At 39.3% G+C, this 17,919-nt stretch overlaps 2 protein-coding genes across 5 annotated transcripts in view; one reads left to right on the top strand and one right to left on the bottom strand.

The window, feature by feature from the left end:
- Positions 1 to 8: 8 nt before the first annotated feature.
- PGRMC2 (progesterone receptor membrane component 2) lies at positions 9 to 12,081 on the top strand. Its single transcript, XM_064651530.1, has 3 exons — positions 9 to 384; positions 9,991 to 10,146; positions 10,879 to 12,081. The coding sequence occupies exons 1-3, from the start codon at positions 57 to 59 to the stop codon at positions 10,974 to 10,976; spliced, it is 582 nt and encodes a 193-aa protein (XP_064507600.1). The 5' UTR covers positions 9 to 56; the 3' UTR covers positions 10,977 to 12,081.
- Positions 2,048 to 17,919, bottom strand: part of LARP1B (La ribonucleoprotein 1B) — a 42,373-nt gene continuing 26,501 nt past the window's right edge. For 3 of the 4 annotated variants that reach the window (XM_064651499.1, XM_064651498.1, XM_064651500.1), the window contains 2 exons: positions 4,320 to 17,860; positions 2,048 to 4,287 (listed from right to left, as the gene is read on the bottom strand). In XM_064651499.1, the coding sequence (XP_064507569.1) occupies positions 17,627 to 17,860 (234 nt within the window). In that variant the 3' untranslated portion in view covers positions 2,048 to 4,287; positions 4,320 to 17,626. Of the gene's footprint in view, positions 4,288 to 4,319; positions 17,861 to 17,919 lie in introns of those variants that run through there. The other variant, XM_064651497.1, reaches the window with a different exon arrangement.

Here is a 17,919-nt window from a genome sequence, read left to right as displayed (position 1 = left end):
GGGGGCGTGTCCGGCAGCGGGCGTGTCCCGGGCGGGCGCGCGCTGTCCGGGCAGCGATGGCGGACGATGGGCAGGGGCGGCTCAGGACTGAAGGCGGCCGGGGTGGCGGCGCGGCTGCGGCGGGCGGCCAGATGCTGCTGAGCATTGGGCTGCTGGCGCTAGCGCTGCTGGCGGCCTACAGGCTGTACCTGCGCTGGGGGACACGAAGCGGGCCGGGAGGCTCGGCCCGGAGGGGCGAGGCCGCCCCGCTGCCGCGCATGAAGCGCCGGGATTTCTCCCTGGAGCAGCTGCGCGAGTTCGACGGCGCCCGCAACCCTCGCATCCTCTTGGCTGTCAACGGCAAAGTCTTTGACGTGACCAAAGGCAGCAAGTTCTACGGGCCCGGTGAGACGGCGGGGGGGCGGGGGGCAATCCCGGCCTGGCCGCCTGGGTCCCACCGGCGGTGTTAGATTGGTGATGCACACCGGGTCTGGGTTCTCCTCAAGCATCCGTCATTTTTCCAGGTGCCTTGATTTGGATGTGCGATGTTTAATGCTATTTTTTTTCCTTTTGTCTTTTCTAGTAGGTTTCCCCAGTGCAGCTGAGCAATGCTTTCTTCTAGCGCTTATGGCTTAGGAGAGAAAAACAACCAGCTGGTTATTTATTTATGCCATATTGAGGATGAATTTTAATCAGGATAGAGGCAGGGCAGGGAGAGCTCAGGGACTGCTATGTTGCTGCCATTGGGAAGAGTGCAGAAATCAACCCGATCTCTTAAACAGAAAGACAGATGATACTCCTCTTTGGAGAGGAAATGTGTATTTTGAAGGTTCAGAAAAGTAAGCTTCAAAGGCAATGTTACATTTTCATACCCACATTGTAGCTTGTGAAACTGCAGCATGTTGTCTCGTAACAAACTGTTCTTAATAATGAGGTGGGTAAACTCACCAGTGAGCACTGTGTTCTCATCCGATGCCAAAGGAAATGAGGGTTATGACTGCTGATAATTTTCTTCCTTAAACAATGGTGGTTTGGAAAACTTGATTTATTCAAACTATGCCGGAGTTTTCATAGTAGGCATGGGAAGCGTCCTTGTAGGAAGGGTAGAGGGGAGAGAGGATAACTTCCCTCTCCCCCAGGAAATAGTTCAAGTTAAGTAATCATTATTATTATTATTTAATAATCGAGGTCAAAAAACGTAAAACACAGCACTGGCATGTTACAAGTCTTTGGTTCTTAGTTGGGAAAGGACAAGCAGTTGTATGGTTGAACTGGGCTAGAATTTTGTAACTCTTGTTATCCTCGAAGTTTGTGACACCAGTTATACAAACTGAAGCTGCTGTAATTGAATCAAAATGCTTTTTTGACCAGATACTGTCAAAGTTAACAATGGGATCTGAAGTACCCTGCCATGGGCTATGTTGTTTATTGACCAGTAAAGCTGAAAAAATGCAGTCTGTTGAGCTGCAGCTTTCATGACATTTAATCAGGTTAGTTCTTTTGTTTCTTTCATTGAGGGGTTTTTAAACTGAGACCTGTGTGCTGACATAAAATGCAGGTAATACATATGCTGCATGAACCTTAAAACACCAGTAAGGTGACAGATTACTCCATGAAACAATACTGAACCATGATCTAAACATTCAGTTTATCTCTTTTGTGCATCAAACAGCAATTAAATGCTAGGCTTTCCACTGAAGATATCATTGGTGGTTCACACTGTCAACCTCTGCAGGTCTGTTATTGTGAGGAAGCTAAAACTTAATGTTCTAGGACATCAGTCTGCTTTTTTGATAACTGTTGGCAGCTGGTTTCCTTAAAACAGCGCTTCCAGGCTTTTCGTGGAAAGAGACAAAGGTGTTTGGGTTTTTTTCTCCCCTGTAGTGAAAGCTTGCCTGTTTCTAACAACTGACATCATCTTTGTCTATCAGATCTGTAACTTCACAGTAGGATAGTGAAGCTGAACCTGTGTATCATCAGCTGTGTGTTCTCTGCCAAACATGTTGATGTTTGAATCGTGCTGATGTGGTTTCCCTCTTTGGATACATGTCGGAATTTTTTCTTGCAACTGTTTTGTGGCTGAAAAGGAAAGTGCTAGAAGGTGGTTTGCAGGCCTCAAAAGATCTGAGAAGAGTCAGGTGGAAAAGTCTCCTATAGCTGGTTGAGACCTTTTCAGAAAGGCTTCAGTCAGAGTAGGCAGATGTCCACAGTAATTCTCAGGGTAATTTTATGTCTCATTGCTGGAGTGTGGCAAGGGAAATGCAAAGCGTACCAACAAAGCATGACCAGATTTTAACAGAAGAAAGAGCTGAGGGCACTGGCTTTGCTGATATTTCAGGCTTTGACCGTGAGCCTTTGGTATTTTGTTGAGGTACTGATGTGAAATAGAGCGTCAGCTTTGAAGACAGCAGAAAGCATTGGCTGAGGGCTCACTGTCAATTTTAAGTATATCTGGAGTGCTGGGTTAATGTTGAATAATGTGGCTGTCTCAGGTGGCTTCTGATGCCATGAAAATAAGGTCTGGTTTTTCTCCTTCAGTGTAGTTTGGATTCAAAGGTGTTTCTCATTTTTCTACTTACAGCAGAAAGTTAAAAAATGCACAAAGTTGTCATTAGTCTAGATTTTTGTCCAACAGTTGAGATTCCATTAAAGTTCCCACCAAACTTCTGACTTCACTCAAAACTCTCATGGTTTTAAGTCACATCCAGTGAATCCTGTTATACTTCCGCCTGTTTCATTGAAGAGCCCTTTACATACATACAGTTAACGTATTTTTAGATGTTGATAGACTGTTGAAGTCATCCTTTCAAACAGCCATGACTGAAAACTTCACCTTCTTGAACATTTAATCAAAATGTTTTTCAGATTTTTTTAGCTCTTCTCATGTTGTCTTCTTTAAGCCTTACACAGTTTATCTCATCAGTATTCTCTTAGTCTTTGGTATGTCTAAGGCTTTTTAGCTAAGAGCAAGAGAAGGTTACATTGCACATTTACCTGTCTGTGCCTCCCAAACCCACTTTGTTTACACTGTACTCTTAATTTAAAACTTTACTTGCAAGTTCTTTTCTGAAATGCCGCTCTGTCCTGCAAAGATGCCCTTTGTTTCAACACCTCATTTAGGTGTATGAAATGCCACCTCTGCTTGTGCTCAAATGAGTAAGTGTCCTAGAATGCTTTGATTGGTTATTAATTTTAATTAATTGCCTTTTCCTTAATCACACACAAACTTTGAAAGAAATAAAGTAGGCAATTAGTGGTTAACTATTAAAAATATCACATAACCAGGCTTTCAGAGAAGCTGTTTTGGGATGATTTCCCATCTGTAATCACATCTCATGACTTAGGGTCTAACGATTAGTACCTTTTGTGTTTGCTGTGTTGATTTTGTACCTTTATAACAACACACAGTATCTACTATTTCATTTATTGCAACATTTAATTTCATGTTTGTTTTTATCAAGATTTCTGGTTGTATATTTGTCAATAGAAGGGCATTGTAAGATTTAAAGTACTTTATGTCAGCAAGTCTTAATATTTAGCATTTAAATTGGCATACCAAGGTAATGCTGTAAACAGGTTTTGATTAACTTAGCAAATACTTTGTGCATTTATGAAAAATATATGTCTTTGAGCATGACAAAGCAAGATTATATGCAATCCTGTGTATGCACCTGTTCACGTCACTTCTTGGTACTTAATGTTTCGTGATCTTAAAAAAATCAATTTCCCGACTTCCCTTCGCTGCAGTACATTGTCATTGTCAGCTCATTTCTCATCCCACTCTTGTCTTTCAAGTTGTCATGAAGATTTCTGATTTTCCAAGTTTGCCAGGAGGAATAGATAAGATAGTAGTTGTTCCTTCCTATAAAAATAATCCAGTGCTGTTAGACTTCCTTTGGAATTGAGTGCTGTGAACTTCATTGTGTCTCTATTGACCACATGATAACAGTGCTTTTCCATACATCCTTTACGAGGATACGGTTAGAGTGAAATGTTGCAGGAGGGACATTATATATGTTGTATTTGGACAATTCTGCTAAGGGTGACCTTATCTTAAGAACACAACAGGCTGAGGGCTTACAGATAAGTATGGAGGATAAGACTGGGGGAAAGAAATGCTTTCTCTAAGGTGTGTGTCTTCTCTGCATTTTTGATGTTTGTCAGCTCTTTGGTGTCTGTAATGAGATGTCTCTCCTCCTGGGATTCAGCTTTTCAGAGAAACAGCATTTCTGGATAAAATGGAGTTCCAACCAGACGTAGTAAAACTAAAAGGTGTATACATGCTATTGGTCAGAGATTGTTTCCATACTTCTGGTTAAAGGGAGTACTGCCTTTGCCACCAGGATGGAGGGGTTGTTCTGAGCCTCCAGGCCATGTTCATGGAGAGCAGTGGCCAGTAAAGTGCTTTTGAGCAGGAAAATCAGTACTCGTCTCCTCCTCTGCTTCTGCTTCTTGTGTCTGTCAGCATTTTCCTTATCTTTTTTTAAATTTCTTTTTCCTTTTTTCATAACATCAATATGTTCCTTAAAACTAGAATAACTGTGTTTAATAAAAGGTCTCTGTAAATTCCTAGTTCCTGTTTAAACCAATCATGTCCCAGTCACAGAATCGATTGGGTTGGAAAAAACCTCTGAGATCATTGAGTCACCTGGGTTTGAGGGGCCTAATCAAGCAGGTATGCTAAGAGCAAGATATATTAGAATGTGATAGTGACATTGTTAGTGACATCTGGATGTTAAATCCAGTAGACAGCAGCATCACTTTCATTTAATCAAAACACCTGGCCAGCATTGCTTGTCTTATTATGAGATAAACTAGTGGCCAGAGCATTTGTCACTAACGCAAGATGTAGAATCTAGGTCCTTCTCAAGAATGGAACTATCTTCCAGGAATCTCTCAACTGCTCAACTACAAGCTCTCTTTGCAGTGCTTGTTGTCTACCCCATAAGTTGATTCTTGCACTTTTTTTTCCTAGAGAGTTAAAATGGAAATAAGTGAGAGTGAGGCCCTCTGGCCTTATGCCTGAGGAGTCAGGTTAGACCTCTGTTTCTAAGCAGTTTCTATCTCAGCTTGCAGACTTTGTGGATTGGTCTCCTAAGAACACATACTTTTCATGCAAATTGTAACTTAAAATTAACCCACATCTTTTGTGTAAATCTGGAGCAGTAAAGTATGTCACCTTGAATTCCCAGTGATAAATGTTATTAGAAAGCTTCTGCTTTCAAGCTGCGTCTCAAAATGGCTTTGTCTAATTTGTAGCTTTTTCATTCCCTCATGAAAGATGCAACACCGAACAAACACATGTCAGGATTCAGATGGAAAATGTCGAACAACCAGTGGAGTTTTTGCTTTGAGCTGGAGTGGAAAAAGTAGGCAAAGTGATGGAATAACCTAGTTGTTAATAATTTTGTCTGCAGATGAACAAATGTCGTCCGTGAATATCTAAGCTTCAGACAAAACTGGGGTTTATTTCCAGTGGCTGCATGGAGTCAACAGATGCAAAGAACATCTGGTACACTTTGCATATTTGGTGATTGCATTTCCTACTTGAAGAAACCAAAGCTGCTGGTTTAAAATGGAACCTTGTTAACCTGTGTGGCTTCTTCAGAGAAATCACATAATGGGCCTTGTGAAAATGAATACAATTTTTAGATTACATATCACTTCGTTAGATATAAAGTCCACGTGGCTGTCTGTGGTGTGATCCCTGCACTGCCCGTTGGAACAATCCAAAGTTCAGTGTACAGTGTTCACTTCTTTACTAGTCTTGTAGCAATGGTCTGGGATGTTCCACAAAGCGGTACAGAACTGAAATAAATGGTCAGGTAGCCTCTTCGGTAACCAAGAATATCTACTCCAAAGTTGAATATGAGTATAGGTTTTGCTGGGGGAACTATTGGCCAGACTGGCTGAAAATTGAAATGCATGCTATTCCAAGATCCAGTTTAGCCTGTTTTGGAGGAAGTGACTCGAAGCAGTGTTTCCAAATAAAAACTTCATACTTCAAAATTTTTACTACAGTGCTTTAGCCTAAATATATTCTTCCTTGCCTGCTGTTGTCTTAAAGTGTCTGCAAAGAGAAATTAAATCTTCATCTGAGAACCAAAACAGGGCTAGGAAGTGCAGAAATCCTGAGTGCAGGAATTGCAAAGGTATTTTTACTGTCTGAAGGGATTTTGATTTTACCAGTTGTGAATTGTTTATTCTGAATAAAGACAAATATCAGGCTGGAACACAATGTCAAGTTCATCAAGGCTGCCAGATTCTTAACTGGATTCTAAAAGGAAGTGAGGATCTGCAGGTGGTGGGTACCAATGTTTTGCATGTGTTGTAGCTTAGGGAAGGGTGTACTTTATACAAGGTGGAGTTGTAAGGTAGATGAGGACTTTATACAGGGGAAAATGCAGTGTATGAACATGGTGGTAAAGATGTGGAGTTATGTAGGCAAATATGTGGTCTGGATAATTGGTCTCAGGGCTAAAATAAACAAAGGCTCTGAACAGAGTGCTTTAATATTGAAAGCCATGATGGGAAGAAAAGCATTCTTCAAGGAACAGCGTTTTCCTTCATGTAAGGCTCATAGCACCATGTAGCCAAGTAACATGTAGCAGACGTATTTTAATTCGTTTTGACACTTCCCTGACTTCCACTGTTGTGAGATGCCAAATAGGAGTGGGAGAGGAATTTTTTAAAGTCATAGTTGACTATGAAATAGCTAATTTGGGGATACAGCAAAAGAAAACTGAGATTTTGTGATAGGGTCTCGAAAAATCACTTTGGTTTACATTCCTATGCTATAAGCCTCTGTTTTTGCCCTCTCTTCAGTGTGTCTGTCATGTCATGCTGCAATCAATTATTTACAGCAGGAGCCAGTCTAAATAGGTGGGCAGACAAAAGGAAAGAAGGACTGTGGGTAGGGCTTGCAGAGTAAATTGCATCTGGTCATGAAAAAACTCTGTGGGAGCATGTCTAGGATTGCACTAATGTCTCTAACTCAGAATCATGTTCCTGAAGGATATTTTCTCCCTGGGGTTCTCTGTGCTTGCACCTTCCTAGGTGCTTCTCCAAATGCAATGAAATCTGATATGCAAAATACCTTTTTAAGACTGTTGCATTGGTATTTTATATAAAAGTGAATAATAGACATGGGCTAATAGCAGAACCCCAGACCTCTCTGTTCTATATTAATATAAAATACTGTACTTAAACCCTGTGTAGAAGTACCTGAATGGAAGCTTTAAATGTTGAAGTAGATTGCTCATACCGAGTACTCTAAACTTCGCTTTAGCAACCGTGCAACTAAGGTGAAGCCAAGCTTGCACCATTTTTTAATAATCATAATTCAATATTTTAATAATCACAATTCAATATTTTAATAATCATAATTCAATATTTACCTTTTAGTAAAGGATGGGACACATTTCTAAGTTACATTTACAGAGCTGGAATTTGAGATACTGTCTACCAAATCCAAAGGCTGATTTTTACAAGTTAGCATTCCATTGAGTGCTTGGACATGGCTCGATGGTTTCTCTGTGACTTCTGAATACTTCTGTAGTAACAATCTGGAATGTTTAGATCCAGTTTCAGAAAAGAAAAAAAAATTGGTGTAATAGCATATGAGATATTTAAAAGATATTAAAAGATATTGGCAGAAATTTTGCCTCCATTAATCTTACTGCAAGCTGATACATTCTAAAAGCTTTCATGCTTTCAGTTAAGTGTATTATTGAGATATAAGGGTGTTCAGTGCTGATAAATGTGATACTGATAAATATGTCATTCTCTTTTTAATAGAAATAATTGTAATCAAGCTGGTTGACCAAGAGGTGGCATCTCAGCAGGTGCTGTAAAACTCCACAAACCACTAAATGCAGGGTAGAAGAGAAGGGTAGCAGTGTGCTACTCTCTGGTTAGTCAGAATTTAGATAACGCATTATCCAAATAGTAGGATTTATGGCAATATTTGCTTGAAACACTTCAGAGAAAGGAAAAACTGGGGACAAAATACTGTTGGTGGGGACATTAAGTAACATACAATTGCTCTTAAAGCTTTACTGACTGTGGTGTTTGTAAGAGCTGTTTATAGCTCCAGTTCTTCATGCAGAACATAAAAAACTAGATCACTTGAATGATTGCTATTTTGAGTGAAGCAAGACTTCTTGTTTGAAGAAACTGTTGTGTTGCAGATGATAGGCATCACTGCGTCTTAGCCTGTTCTGTGGGAAGTGACTGAGTATGCAAAATGCATTTGTACAGGGTTTATGTCAGTCTCTAAATCCTGTTTTGCAAATAAACATCTAATTCAGGATGCCAATAGGAAAGATAGAGTTCACTAGCCCTCTTGCCTTTTTTTCTCTTTAGTACTCTAAATGTAGTTTCTGATTCCAAAGGTAGTTTTTGTGAATGTCATTCCTGGAGCTAAATATCTAAAAGGATGAGCACATCATGCTGTTGATCATTATGATTGTCTCTTATGGCCAGATTGGTACAGTGCAAACTTTCAGTTGATAGTTCATTCTCCAATACCTCCTTTTTGTGGAATTTTGCTTTTAAATCAGTTGGTTTATTTCCAGAGAGACAAGGGAATTGTCTTTGGCACACAAGACACCCTTCTGTTCTCAGGTCTGACTGTAAGCAGCTTACAATGCCAAGCACTCCGGGGTGGAGAGACGACACCAGTTCTGGTGAGGACGTAGTTTCTTCTAATCCATATGGTACTCGGGTTCCTTGCCTCAGGAATTCTTCCTGCTGCATTCAGCCTCTGTCTGAACCCCGAAGTCAATGCCCTGCAAGAGCAGATAGGTGTGGTGGCTGGAGCAAGCGGCCTGGGAGGAAACCAGCCTCTTGGATTGATTTCCCGTGGCTCGTCCTGGTGCAGAAGAGGTCTGAGGTGCTCCAGCAGGCAATAGAGGGGGTGAAGGACAGTGTGTTGCCACTTGCTTGTGTTCATTCTTGCCCATGGGTGCTGCCTTCAGGCTGACGGCCACTGTCGAGAGGTAAGCCAGAGAAGGGTCCTGGCCTATTTATCTTCAAGTAGCAACCACTCTGTAGCAAGCCTTGGGCATCTCCCTGGTGCTCAGCTGCTGCAGTTAGTGCAGAAAACTTTAAAGTGGGTGGGGTTTTTTGGTTTGCTTTTTGGTTGTGGGGTTTTTTTTTGTTTGTTTGTTTGAACTGATCTGAATTAAGGTATTTGGTTTTAGGTCAAGAAAATTTAACATATGCTTAAAGTCTTTTCCATTAATTAAAATTTGGGAAAGCCAGTTACCAACCTTATCCTGAAAGTTGTTAGTTTGCAAATCATCCAGTTCTCTTAGTAATAATACTTATTTTAGTCATTGCTCAAAATTTTATTGGCATATTTGTGCTGCTTTGCATTAGTCAAAAAGTACAGAAGAAGTAGTTGCTTTATATTCTTAACGTGACAATTTGTGCTGTTTTCAAGAGCAGTACAGGATAGGGATATGGAGGATCTGCTGCCCAAAGTAAGTGAGGAGATTTCCACAGAAGTAAGAAATGTCCCAAAAGATGTAGAAAGTTCTTGTGGTTCTATAAGTTAAGTGAAATTATTAACTAGCAGTCTTAAGTTATATTTATTTATAATAATGACTTTCTAATTAAGATGTCTATAGAGTTTGGTTCTGCTAATGCCTGACTTGTAAATACCCAATGTTTTGTTTAATAGAAGTAAGTGCATTTCTTTTGAATTCCAGCCTCTGGTCCCTTTGGAATTTGCATCCACTGACGTGCATCAACTGACAGGGATTTTTCCAGATATCCCTTTAAAGTTATTTTCCTGGTTCTGCTTCTCTCAGCAGACTTTATCTCCCAGTGACATTAAAGATTGAATTGCAGTGCTGTTGAATGTCGAACAGCCATGGCATTGAAACTGCTGCTGTTCCAGTCACTGCAGAATTTTAATTTATGGCTTGGGCAGACAATGTAAAGAACAGAGATTTGGTTATCATAAACAAAGACTTGAAGGCATCAATTTTGTCTTTTTGTTTTCAGAGGGTCCATATGGAATATTTGCTGGCAGAGATGCCTCCAGGGGACTAGCAACTTTCTGTCTAGATAAAGATGCACTCAGAGATGAATACGATGACCTATCGGACTTAAATGCTGTACAGATGGAAAGTGTAAGAGAGTGGGAAATGCAGTTTAAAGGTAAATTCTCAAATTAGCAGCACATCTTTAGCTTAAGGAAATGCTTTTAATAAAAATGACTGATTTGGGCTTGGGAAGCTTTTAAAGAGATGTTGACAATAATATCATTAATGCAATGTAACTTCGTTAAGAAAAGACCAGGGAATTCAGGCCTTTCTTCCGTAGAGAGCCTTTCACTATATCTTACTAAATCTCTTTCAACTTTTTAGTTTTATACAAGAAAACTGTTCTCTTAGCTCTTCAGAACAGAATTTCACTCTCAAATCTCATCAGCTTAGCTGATGGAACTCCTGCTTGCAGGTTGTTGGCTTTGGGTGCCATGGAATTATAATTAGGACTAAAGACTGTTTTAGCATAAAGGGTTGAACAAGTTTGTCTTGAAATAATTTCTGACAAATATGTCTCAGGAGGGAGGAAGAGTCATTTTTCACACTGACTGAAATCAAAACAGGCTGAGGGACTGAAGAGCAGCAATTTCAGCCCTTGAGTGACAAAGCTTTGCCTGATCAGCTGCGGGAGAACAGAAACAAAGTACTCACAGTTAGAGAAGGAAGGGAGCAGCAGTAGTAGAAAGAATGGTTTGGGAGGCTGAGCTTGCTGCTAAATTACCACCAATTCCAGTGATTCAGGTTAAGAACTGTAGTGTGTAAGAGAAAGTGAATTTGCAGTAGTCCATGCTAACAAGCAAATGCAGCTGTATTTGATTGTAATGGAATCATAACTCTCTTTCAGAAAAATATGACTACGTAGGTAGACTCCTAAAACCAGGGGAAGAACCATCAGAATACACAGATGAGGAAGATACCAAGGATCACACTAAACAGGAATGAACTTTGTAAACAACCAAAGTCAGGGGCCTTCGGAACTGCAACCTCTTATCCCCATCACAGAATGTCCTGCATCTTTGGGTACAGTTCATCTGCTGCGAAAAACATTCAACAGGTTTTGTATAAGGATATACTCACAAGTGAAGATTTGAATACTAGACATTCTTTGTGCTGCCAAATTTTTTGTTGCAGTTTATTTGTAATGTCTGGTTAGGCTTCGTTAGGGAAGAGGGGCCAGGGATTTAAAGGCAAAAATGCTATTCCTTTTTATCAGTAAGCTGAAGCCTTCAAGTAGTATATCTTACAAGTTCTCTAAAAGATGTGAGTCTTCAAGCTCAGAGGAAGGGTTGAATCTTGTGTCGTGTGTTTCTCCTCTAGCATTAAAGATGTACTCATGCACATCAGCAGCAGTAGGTTAGACTACTGAAGCTGGTGCTAAAATGTGAATTTCCAATTTTGTTTTGTATGTGGGCGTTAGTGGCCTCAGCAGAATACTTCAGTTCTCTAAGAGAAGTCCATGTAGATTAGGATGGGGATAAAGTTCATCCTTTTCTCAGAAGGATTGGATAAAACCATTTCCTCTGCAACAACTACTATCTGAAGCCTGCCTCTCCCCCCTTTTCCCATCCTCTAAATCAAATCAAATATTAATTGTGCCTTATTTCGCTTACATAGACTTGAATTGTTTTAAGGGACAGCCCCCAAATTGCGGTTTCATAGTCACTACAAGCAGCATTGAGACTGAAGTTGGAATGTTCTGTTGACTGGAAAGCCTTGATGTCATTCTGTGTATAGAATGTAAAAGAGGAATACTCAGTGTTACTGCCATATGTTAATACTACATATACTTAAATTAGCATTGTGATGGCCAAATGCATACTCCCATGCTTCTTTTTAATGAATTACAAACACACAAAAAAGTCACCCTTCCTCCTTTTCCAGAAGCTGCCTAACTTTTGGGAGCATAGCCTTCACACCCCTGTAGAACGAAGGGGCGTTGCGCGCGTGTGTCTGTGTGTGTGTCTGTCTGAATGCAAGATGTGGGAGGGATTGTTTCTGCAGATATTGTAAATACAAGTACCATTTTAATAAAGCATGTACAATACCACATGTGCTGTCAGACTTTATATAGTAGCTGTTAAGCAGAGCTGGAAATGATGAAATACAAAGGGGAAGAAATCTTGGATATGTGAAGCATCCATCACTATTAATACTGCTCTTTGTCTAGTTGTTTTCCCTGTTGAGGAATCTTGAGGACTTACTCAGGTAAGCTGTATTTAAGAGAGTAAACCTATGCCAATGCATTTGTGGTGGGGAAAAAGAAGTAATGTAAATAAAGCATTTTAGAAACTCAGTGTAATGTACAGTACGAGGAATATGTCTCATGGCATTAATAGGACAAGAACAGCAGCTTTGTGGCTTATGTCTGTGTACCTCTGCAGATTTCACCTGTAATAAGTCTACAGTAACAATTTATATATATACACATTCTGTGGAATTGTAAACTGTGAAATTCCAGAGTTGACTACTTTTTTATTCCTATTTGACTGAAAGAGATTTATATTGATGTAAATGAAACAAATAAACAAAACCTCCTCTATTGAATCGTGTAACTCAAGTGTCCTAGAAGGCAGATTGAATGCTGTTGCTTGCATATCCAGCCTTGGAATAGAATAGTTTTAGCATGGAAGAAGTAACAGAAGTAGAGGTCTTTCTCCATAAAGTTATGGCTGCAGCGTCCTGTTCAGGCTGGACAGTTCTGAGAGGTGTGAATTCAGTAAGCACTGGCTTTGGCTTGGGTCACATCGTTATAAGCTGAGCAATAGTACAATATCCAGGCTTGGATTGAGTGTCTGCTAATCATCTAACTCTGCTGAAATGCTGGGCATGCTGCTGTAACTAACCACAGAAATATGTGGTTTAGATGGAACAGTGGAAACTAATAATATAAATAAAAGCTTCCTTCCATAGGACAGGGGCTAGGAGTAATGAAACACCAGTTCTATATCTGGACGCTTCACTAGAAAGTTTTTTTCTTTTAACTAAATCTCACTATAAAAGGTTTTACCCTACAATTACAGTATGCCTTTCACTTTTAGCTGTTGCATTTCATCATGGCATCCAGATTGTCTACTTGTGGAGCAGGAAAAGGCAGCTTACCCAACTATCTCATAGGACAATCAGATAAATACTTTTTTCTGCATTGTATTTGGTAAAATACACATGAAAATACACATACATGGTACAGCTTCTACCATACAAAGTCATGGCTGGAGGTTCTTAACACTGTCAATTTCTCTGCTCTTCACTCATTACAGCCATTAGTATTGCTACATCTGGCATAGCATTAGCTGTTCATCATGCTTATATCTGCTTGATGTACTAGCTTCCTACTAGAGAAAGAAAGGTAGTTACATGCCCTTCTGCTGTTTCTTAAAAAATGTTGTAAAAGCATAATGCTTAAAATTTAACTTTTAGGATTGGCTGAACAAGATGGGTAAAGCATGAGTTTTGTTTTAAAACATCTTAATGGTAACTCTGAGGAATACAAAACTTATTCCATGGCAGCAGAATGTTGCGTAGACTTAATTCTGTATTTTGATGTCTAGTGGATTTAAATTACCATCATCCGTCCTACATACAAAGTCAGTAGTGATCTAAAGCTGATAATCTAAAAAAAAAAAGTGCTTTAAAGCACAGAGTAATATATATAAAAAGTCGACATATATAAAGCATAATTGAGAATAATGTCAGATTTATCTAACCTTCAGTGCAGCTGCTATAATAATTTGATGGAGGTGTTCATCCTTGGAACATTTGTGTCAATCACTTGGTCAAAATTCACTGTTAAGTAAAATGCTGGGAAGGTTAGTACTGACTCTGTTAACTTTTGTTTAAGCAACATGAGGGTCTGGAAGGGAGAATTTCTCATGATCCATAGGAACAAAATACATTTTCAGTTAAATATATGACTTGTTTTCCTGGGCTAGACTTAGTGTTAAACTAGTTTGAACCATTGTTTGTTTTGACACTTCTGCCTCAGTTGTACGCCGCTTCCCAAAAATGCTGCATTATGGCAGGAAATATATTTTTAAACCTTCTTGATTTTAAATAAAAATTTACCATGTTGTTACTTGATCTGAACATCTTGAATTTCCAGTAAGGACTACAGAATTATCTTTTCACATGCTTGTACTTGTTTGTATCTTTTTACTGAGCTAGATCTACTTTTCCTTGGCTGAGGTTTAAGTTTTCTATCCTTCAGGGTTGGACACAGAATCTAAAATCAGTTTGGCACTCTGCTGATTTTGCTTCACTTTAAATATCTTAGTTCTAAGCTATATTCTAACCTTACTTTTCTTCCTGCAAAATCAGTTTGATTTTACTGTCTTCATTGCAAAGGTCAGGGAACAGTTAAACCTTGCATAGGCTTTGTTTGAGTCTCTTTGATAATACAGTAAGAGTTTGTGGGGGTTTATTTCCTCTAGGAAAAGATACTATTCCTCTGTGTAGAACAGTACAAAAGATTTGGCTATTTATTCCTTTCCTCCTTAACACAAGTTAAGGAAGCCTTGAAGGCTTACTTACATATGGAAAGCAAATAAATAATTAGGTATGAATGTTACTACTAAATCTTTCTACTGGCTTCTAATTACAGTTAAAGGTGAATGTTTCCTAAGAGGTGCTCACAGACTGGGTTTAAGGTTGCTTTGATAGAACCTGTGTGCCAAGGTTGGCTCAAATACAGGTGAAGGGTTGTTTCCCTGAAACCCCAAAAGCACAGAGGCTGAAGACAGCAGGGAAGAAAGCCCTTAAGACAACAGGTCAAGCAAGCCTAATATAGCTCTGGGATTTATCAGGAAAAGATCATTGGCTATGCTCAGTCTCCTCTACCTGGAGCCAAGGCAGTGTCATTTGTCACCTCAGCAGTGCCTGAAGCAAAGGCTGCACAGTAGAGGCTGCTGTGAATACAAACTGTTTTCCATTCATTCTAATGCTTTATCTCCCCCAGAAATCCAAATCCCTGTTGCACTTCAGGAGCATAAGTCACACAGACCAGGCTACTGCTGCTCATTATAGGAAAATATCTAGTCTTCATCAGGAACAAGAGCCAGCTTGAGTTTTCCCTTCCCTTTTATAGAGCATGACAGGAATCTTCCTGAGTTTAAGGCTGGATAGTGTTTTGAAGTATTGGTATGGTCATTTCTCAACAGAAGAAACGAAGACAAATCTAGAAAGTCTTCATGGGAGAATTTTTAGACAAGGAAAGGTCCAAGACCTGCTGAGTGTTCAGTAATAGACCACTGACAGAATACAACCACTCAAGGTTGGATTAAATGGACCTAAAAGGCATCAGAAGGCATGCTGGATACACACGCAGGTTCAGAGACAAATTTATGGCCTTGCAACAAGGTACATCAGTTACTGAGAAGGGATTAACCACGTGAAGCCAGATAGAGAAACAAGCAGCAATGTAAGTATTGTATTTCCCACCTCTCTGCAAGGAAAGAAGAGGAAGATTCAAGCCCATGGGAAGTGAAAGGGGCATTCCTGGAAGGCAGCCAGAGTTGTGGATGGACTTGGGTGGTGTTTTTGTCCACCCCACTAAAGGGACACTATCTAAGCAATTCTAGAGGGCAGCAGGTAAAGTATTCATTCTCTCAGGTAAAGTATTCTCTCTCTTTGCTTTCCACCATACTTATTACTCACCTGTAGTGGTTTTTTTGAAAATACCCAGTCATGTGGCAAAAACAAATCAATACTGAACTTGAAGAAAGCTGGCTCACATCCCAAGAACCACTTCACCCCTTAACAGGCTGGGTTTCCACAATACCTCAGTGCACCAGAAATTCCTGTGCAAATCTACACCCTTACACTCTTTCAAGTTGTTTTTCTTCATACTTTGGGGGGGGGGAAGTTGATATACAACACTAGTTGATATACAACATTAGGATTTTTTTGTTGTTTTTATAAAATATTTGAGGATAATCACAAAATTACACACACTAAAAGCTTAATCTGCACATTTTCCAATGAAAAAGTGAAAGGAAATATCTTAAATTTATTACTTGTATATACAATTTCAATCCAAATTTACATTTGCATCATTTTCATGGATAGCAAAAGGCATGGATCAAACATGGGATTGAGATGTGTCACTTCAGCATATTTGTAGGATATTTACTTATAATCTTGGGATGTGTTTGTTTAAATTTATTTAGAAACAGGCCACTGACAAAAGGCTGGATTTTGTATTGAAATGGTAGAAACTGTAGAAAGGTCACTGCTGCCACCCATTCCTTTCAATGCAAACATCCATCATTTGTTTCAGTGAGATTCACGAGACAAAGACTGAAAAATTAACAGTCTTGCTATAATAAAACCCCATCCATAGCTGTGCAGTCAGATTAAGGCATCTGTGCTAGACAGAACTTTTTAACTTTAAAGTTAACTGGAGTGATTTCTGCAGTTAACTAACCAAAAGCTGGAATTCCTCTCACCTACCCCTGGAAGAGGTAAGTTATCCTCTTCGTTCTTTCTGAGTCTTTAAAAACAAAGCAATGAAGTTAGTAACACATGTAAACATCCCCATCTTTCAGCTATAAAAATGGACTTGTATTTGAATAACTTACATTCAGTGAATTGTCTTTAGACCTGTTTGAAATCATTTAGGCTTAGCTAGCACAATTTAAGCAGAACTTAATTCAGATACTGCAAAATAAAGCAAATAAAATTTACAAGAAATACTTCGTTTCCCTCCGAACTAATTATTACTTGAAATATGGAGAAAAAAAAAATTAAAAATGATGCCTCTCCTATTGGAGTTCATAAGAGAATTCAAATGAAGACACCTCTCAAGCCCAGAATAATCTGAATAGTTTGCTATTTTAACAACCTGCACAAAATGTAGGTGAATGTTAATTTAAGACTCTGTGAAATCAAAAGCTCAATTTTCCCCTGTAGTTTTTTGTTCCTTGAGTTATTAAAGAACTAGTACTGAAGGAAATATCTGCAAAACTATCCCAGTTATATCCACTCAAACTGCATAATTAATAAAATGCCAACTATGGAGACCCTGAAAAAACCAGAAACTATATCTTTAAACAGAATCCAGAAATGCAGTTTCATATATAGCTGCGTGTTCTCAAGTGCTTTTGCACAAAAACATCCTTTTTGATAGTTAGATTCAAAAGTAAACCAATCACAGAGATGCCCTCCTTTCCATTTAATATTCTACATATAACGTAATCTTTTTTGCTTTGGTAAAATACAAATGATGGGGAAATCTGAGTAAGGAAAGCACAGTAAATAACATGGTTGTTACCTTTTTTAAGAAATCTGAGCTGAAATGTAAGGCATCCCCCAAAGTATTTTTTGCATATGCAAGGAATGCAGTTCTTTGTAAACAAAAGCTTGAGAAAAGCAATACTGAAGCCAAAGAATCTTCCCCTAGGATCCTTCCGATGATCCCATAACCAAGAGCAACTCTCCTAGGGCAAGTGTTTTGGAACTACATCCTGTGAAAAAGAGAATCCAATTCTTTGTCATTCCATACGTTTTTAATCATGTAGTAGATTGGCTCGCCTAGAAGATCTCCAAATTAAGAGAGTGATGTCAAGGTTGATTCTCAAGAGCATGGGCTCATCCAAAGTCTATTTTTCTGGTATATCACTTTCTATGGATTTCATGGCAGCATTGCTATAGCTCGTGGACGCTCGCACAGTATTCCCACTGGTAATGCTTCCCAGTGCCTGGGACTGACAGGGAGTGGTGGGTTTAGTGGCAGGAAGTATTTTAGAAGAATGAGACTGATGTCTGCGATGACCTGAATCCTCATCTGTTGCAGCAACTGGTCTCTTTCTGCCAGATTCTTCACTAATAGGAGGCTGAAAATAAACATGGGCAGCTCGTTAGGTGTTTTGCTGTAAAGCCATTTTGCCTTTCC

Source organism: Pseudopipra pipra, chromosome 4 (genome assembly GCF_036250125.1).
Source record: "Pseudopipra pipra isolate bDixPip1 chromosome 4, bDixPip1.hap1, whole genome shotgun sequence".
Taxonomy (NCBI): domain Eukaryota; kingdom Metazoa; phylum Chordata; class Aves; order Passeriformes; family Pipridae; genus Pseudopipra; species Pseudopipra pipra.
Note: the sequence above shows the minus strand (reverse complement) of the source record. Positions and strands in the feature narration are given on the sequence as shown.

What these genes read in the sequence shown, in the direction of transcription:
- PGRMC2 (XM_064651530.1), top strand. Translation starts at nt 57, where the DNA reads ATGGCGGACGATGGGCAGGGGCGGCTCAGGACTGAAGGCGGCCGGGGT. An exon ending in CAGCAAGTTCTACGGGCCCG is followed by an intron (nt 385 to 9,990) that starts GTGAGACGGCGG and finishes TTTTGTTTTCAG; the next exon opens with AGGGTCCATATGGAATATTT. An exon ending in GTGGGAAATGCAGTTTAAAG is followed by an intron (nt 10,147 to 10,878) that starts GTAAATTCTCAA and finishes ACTCTCTTTCAG; the next exon opens with AAAAATATGACTACGTAGGT.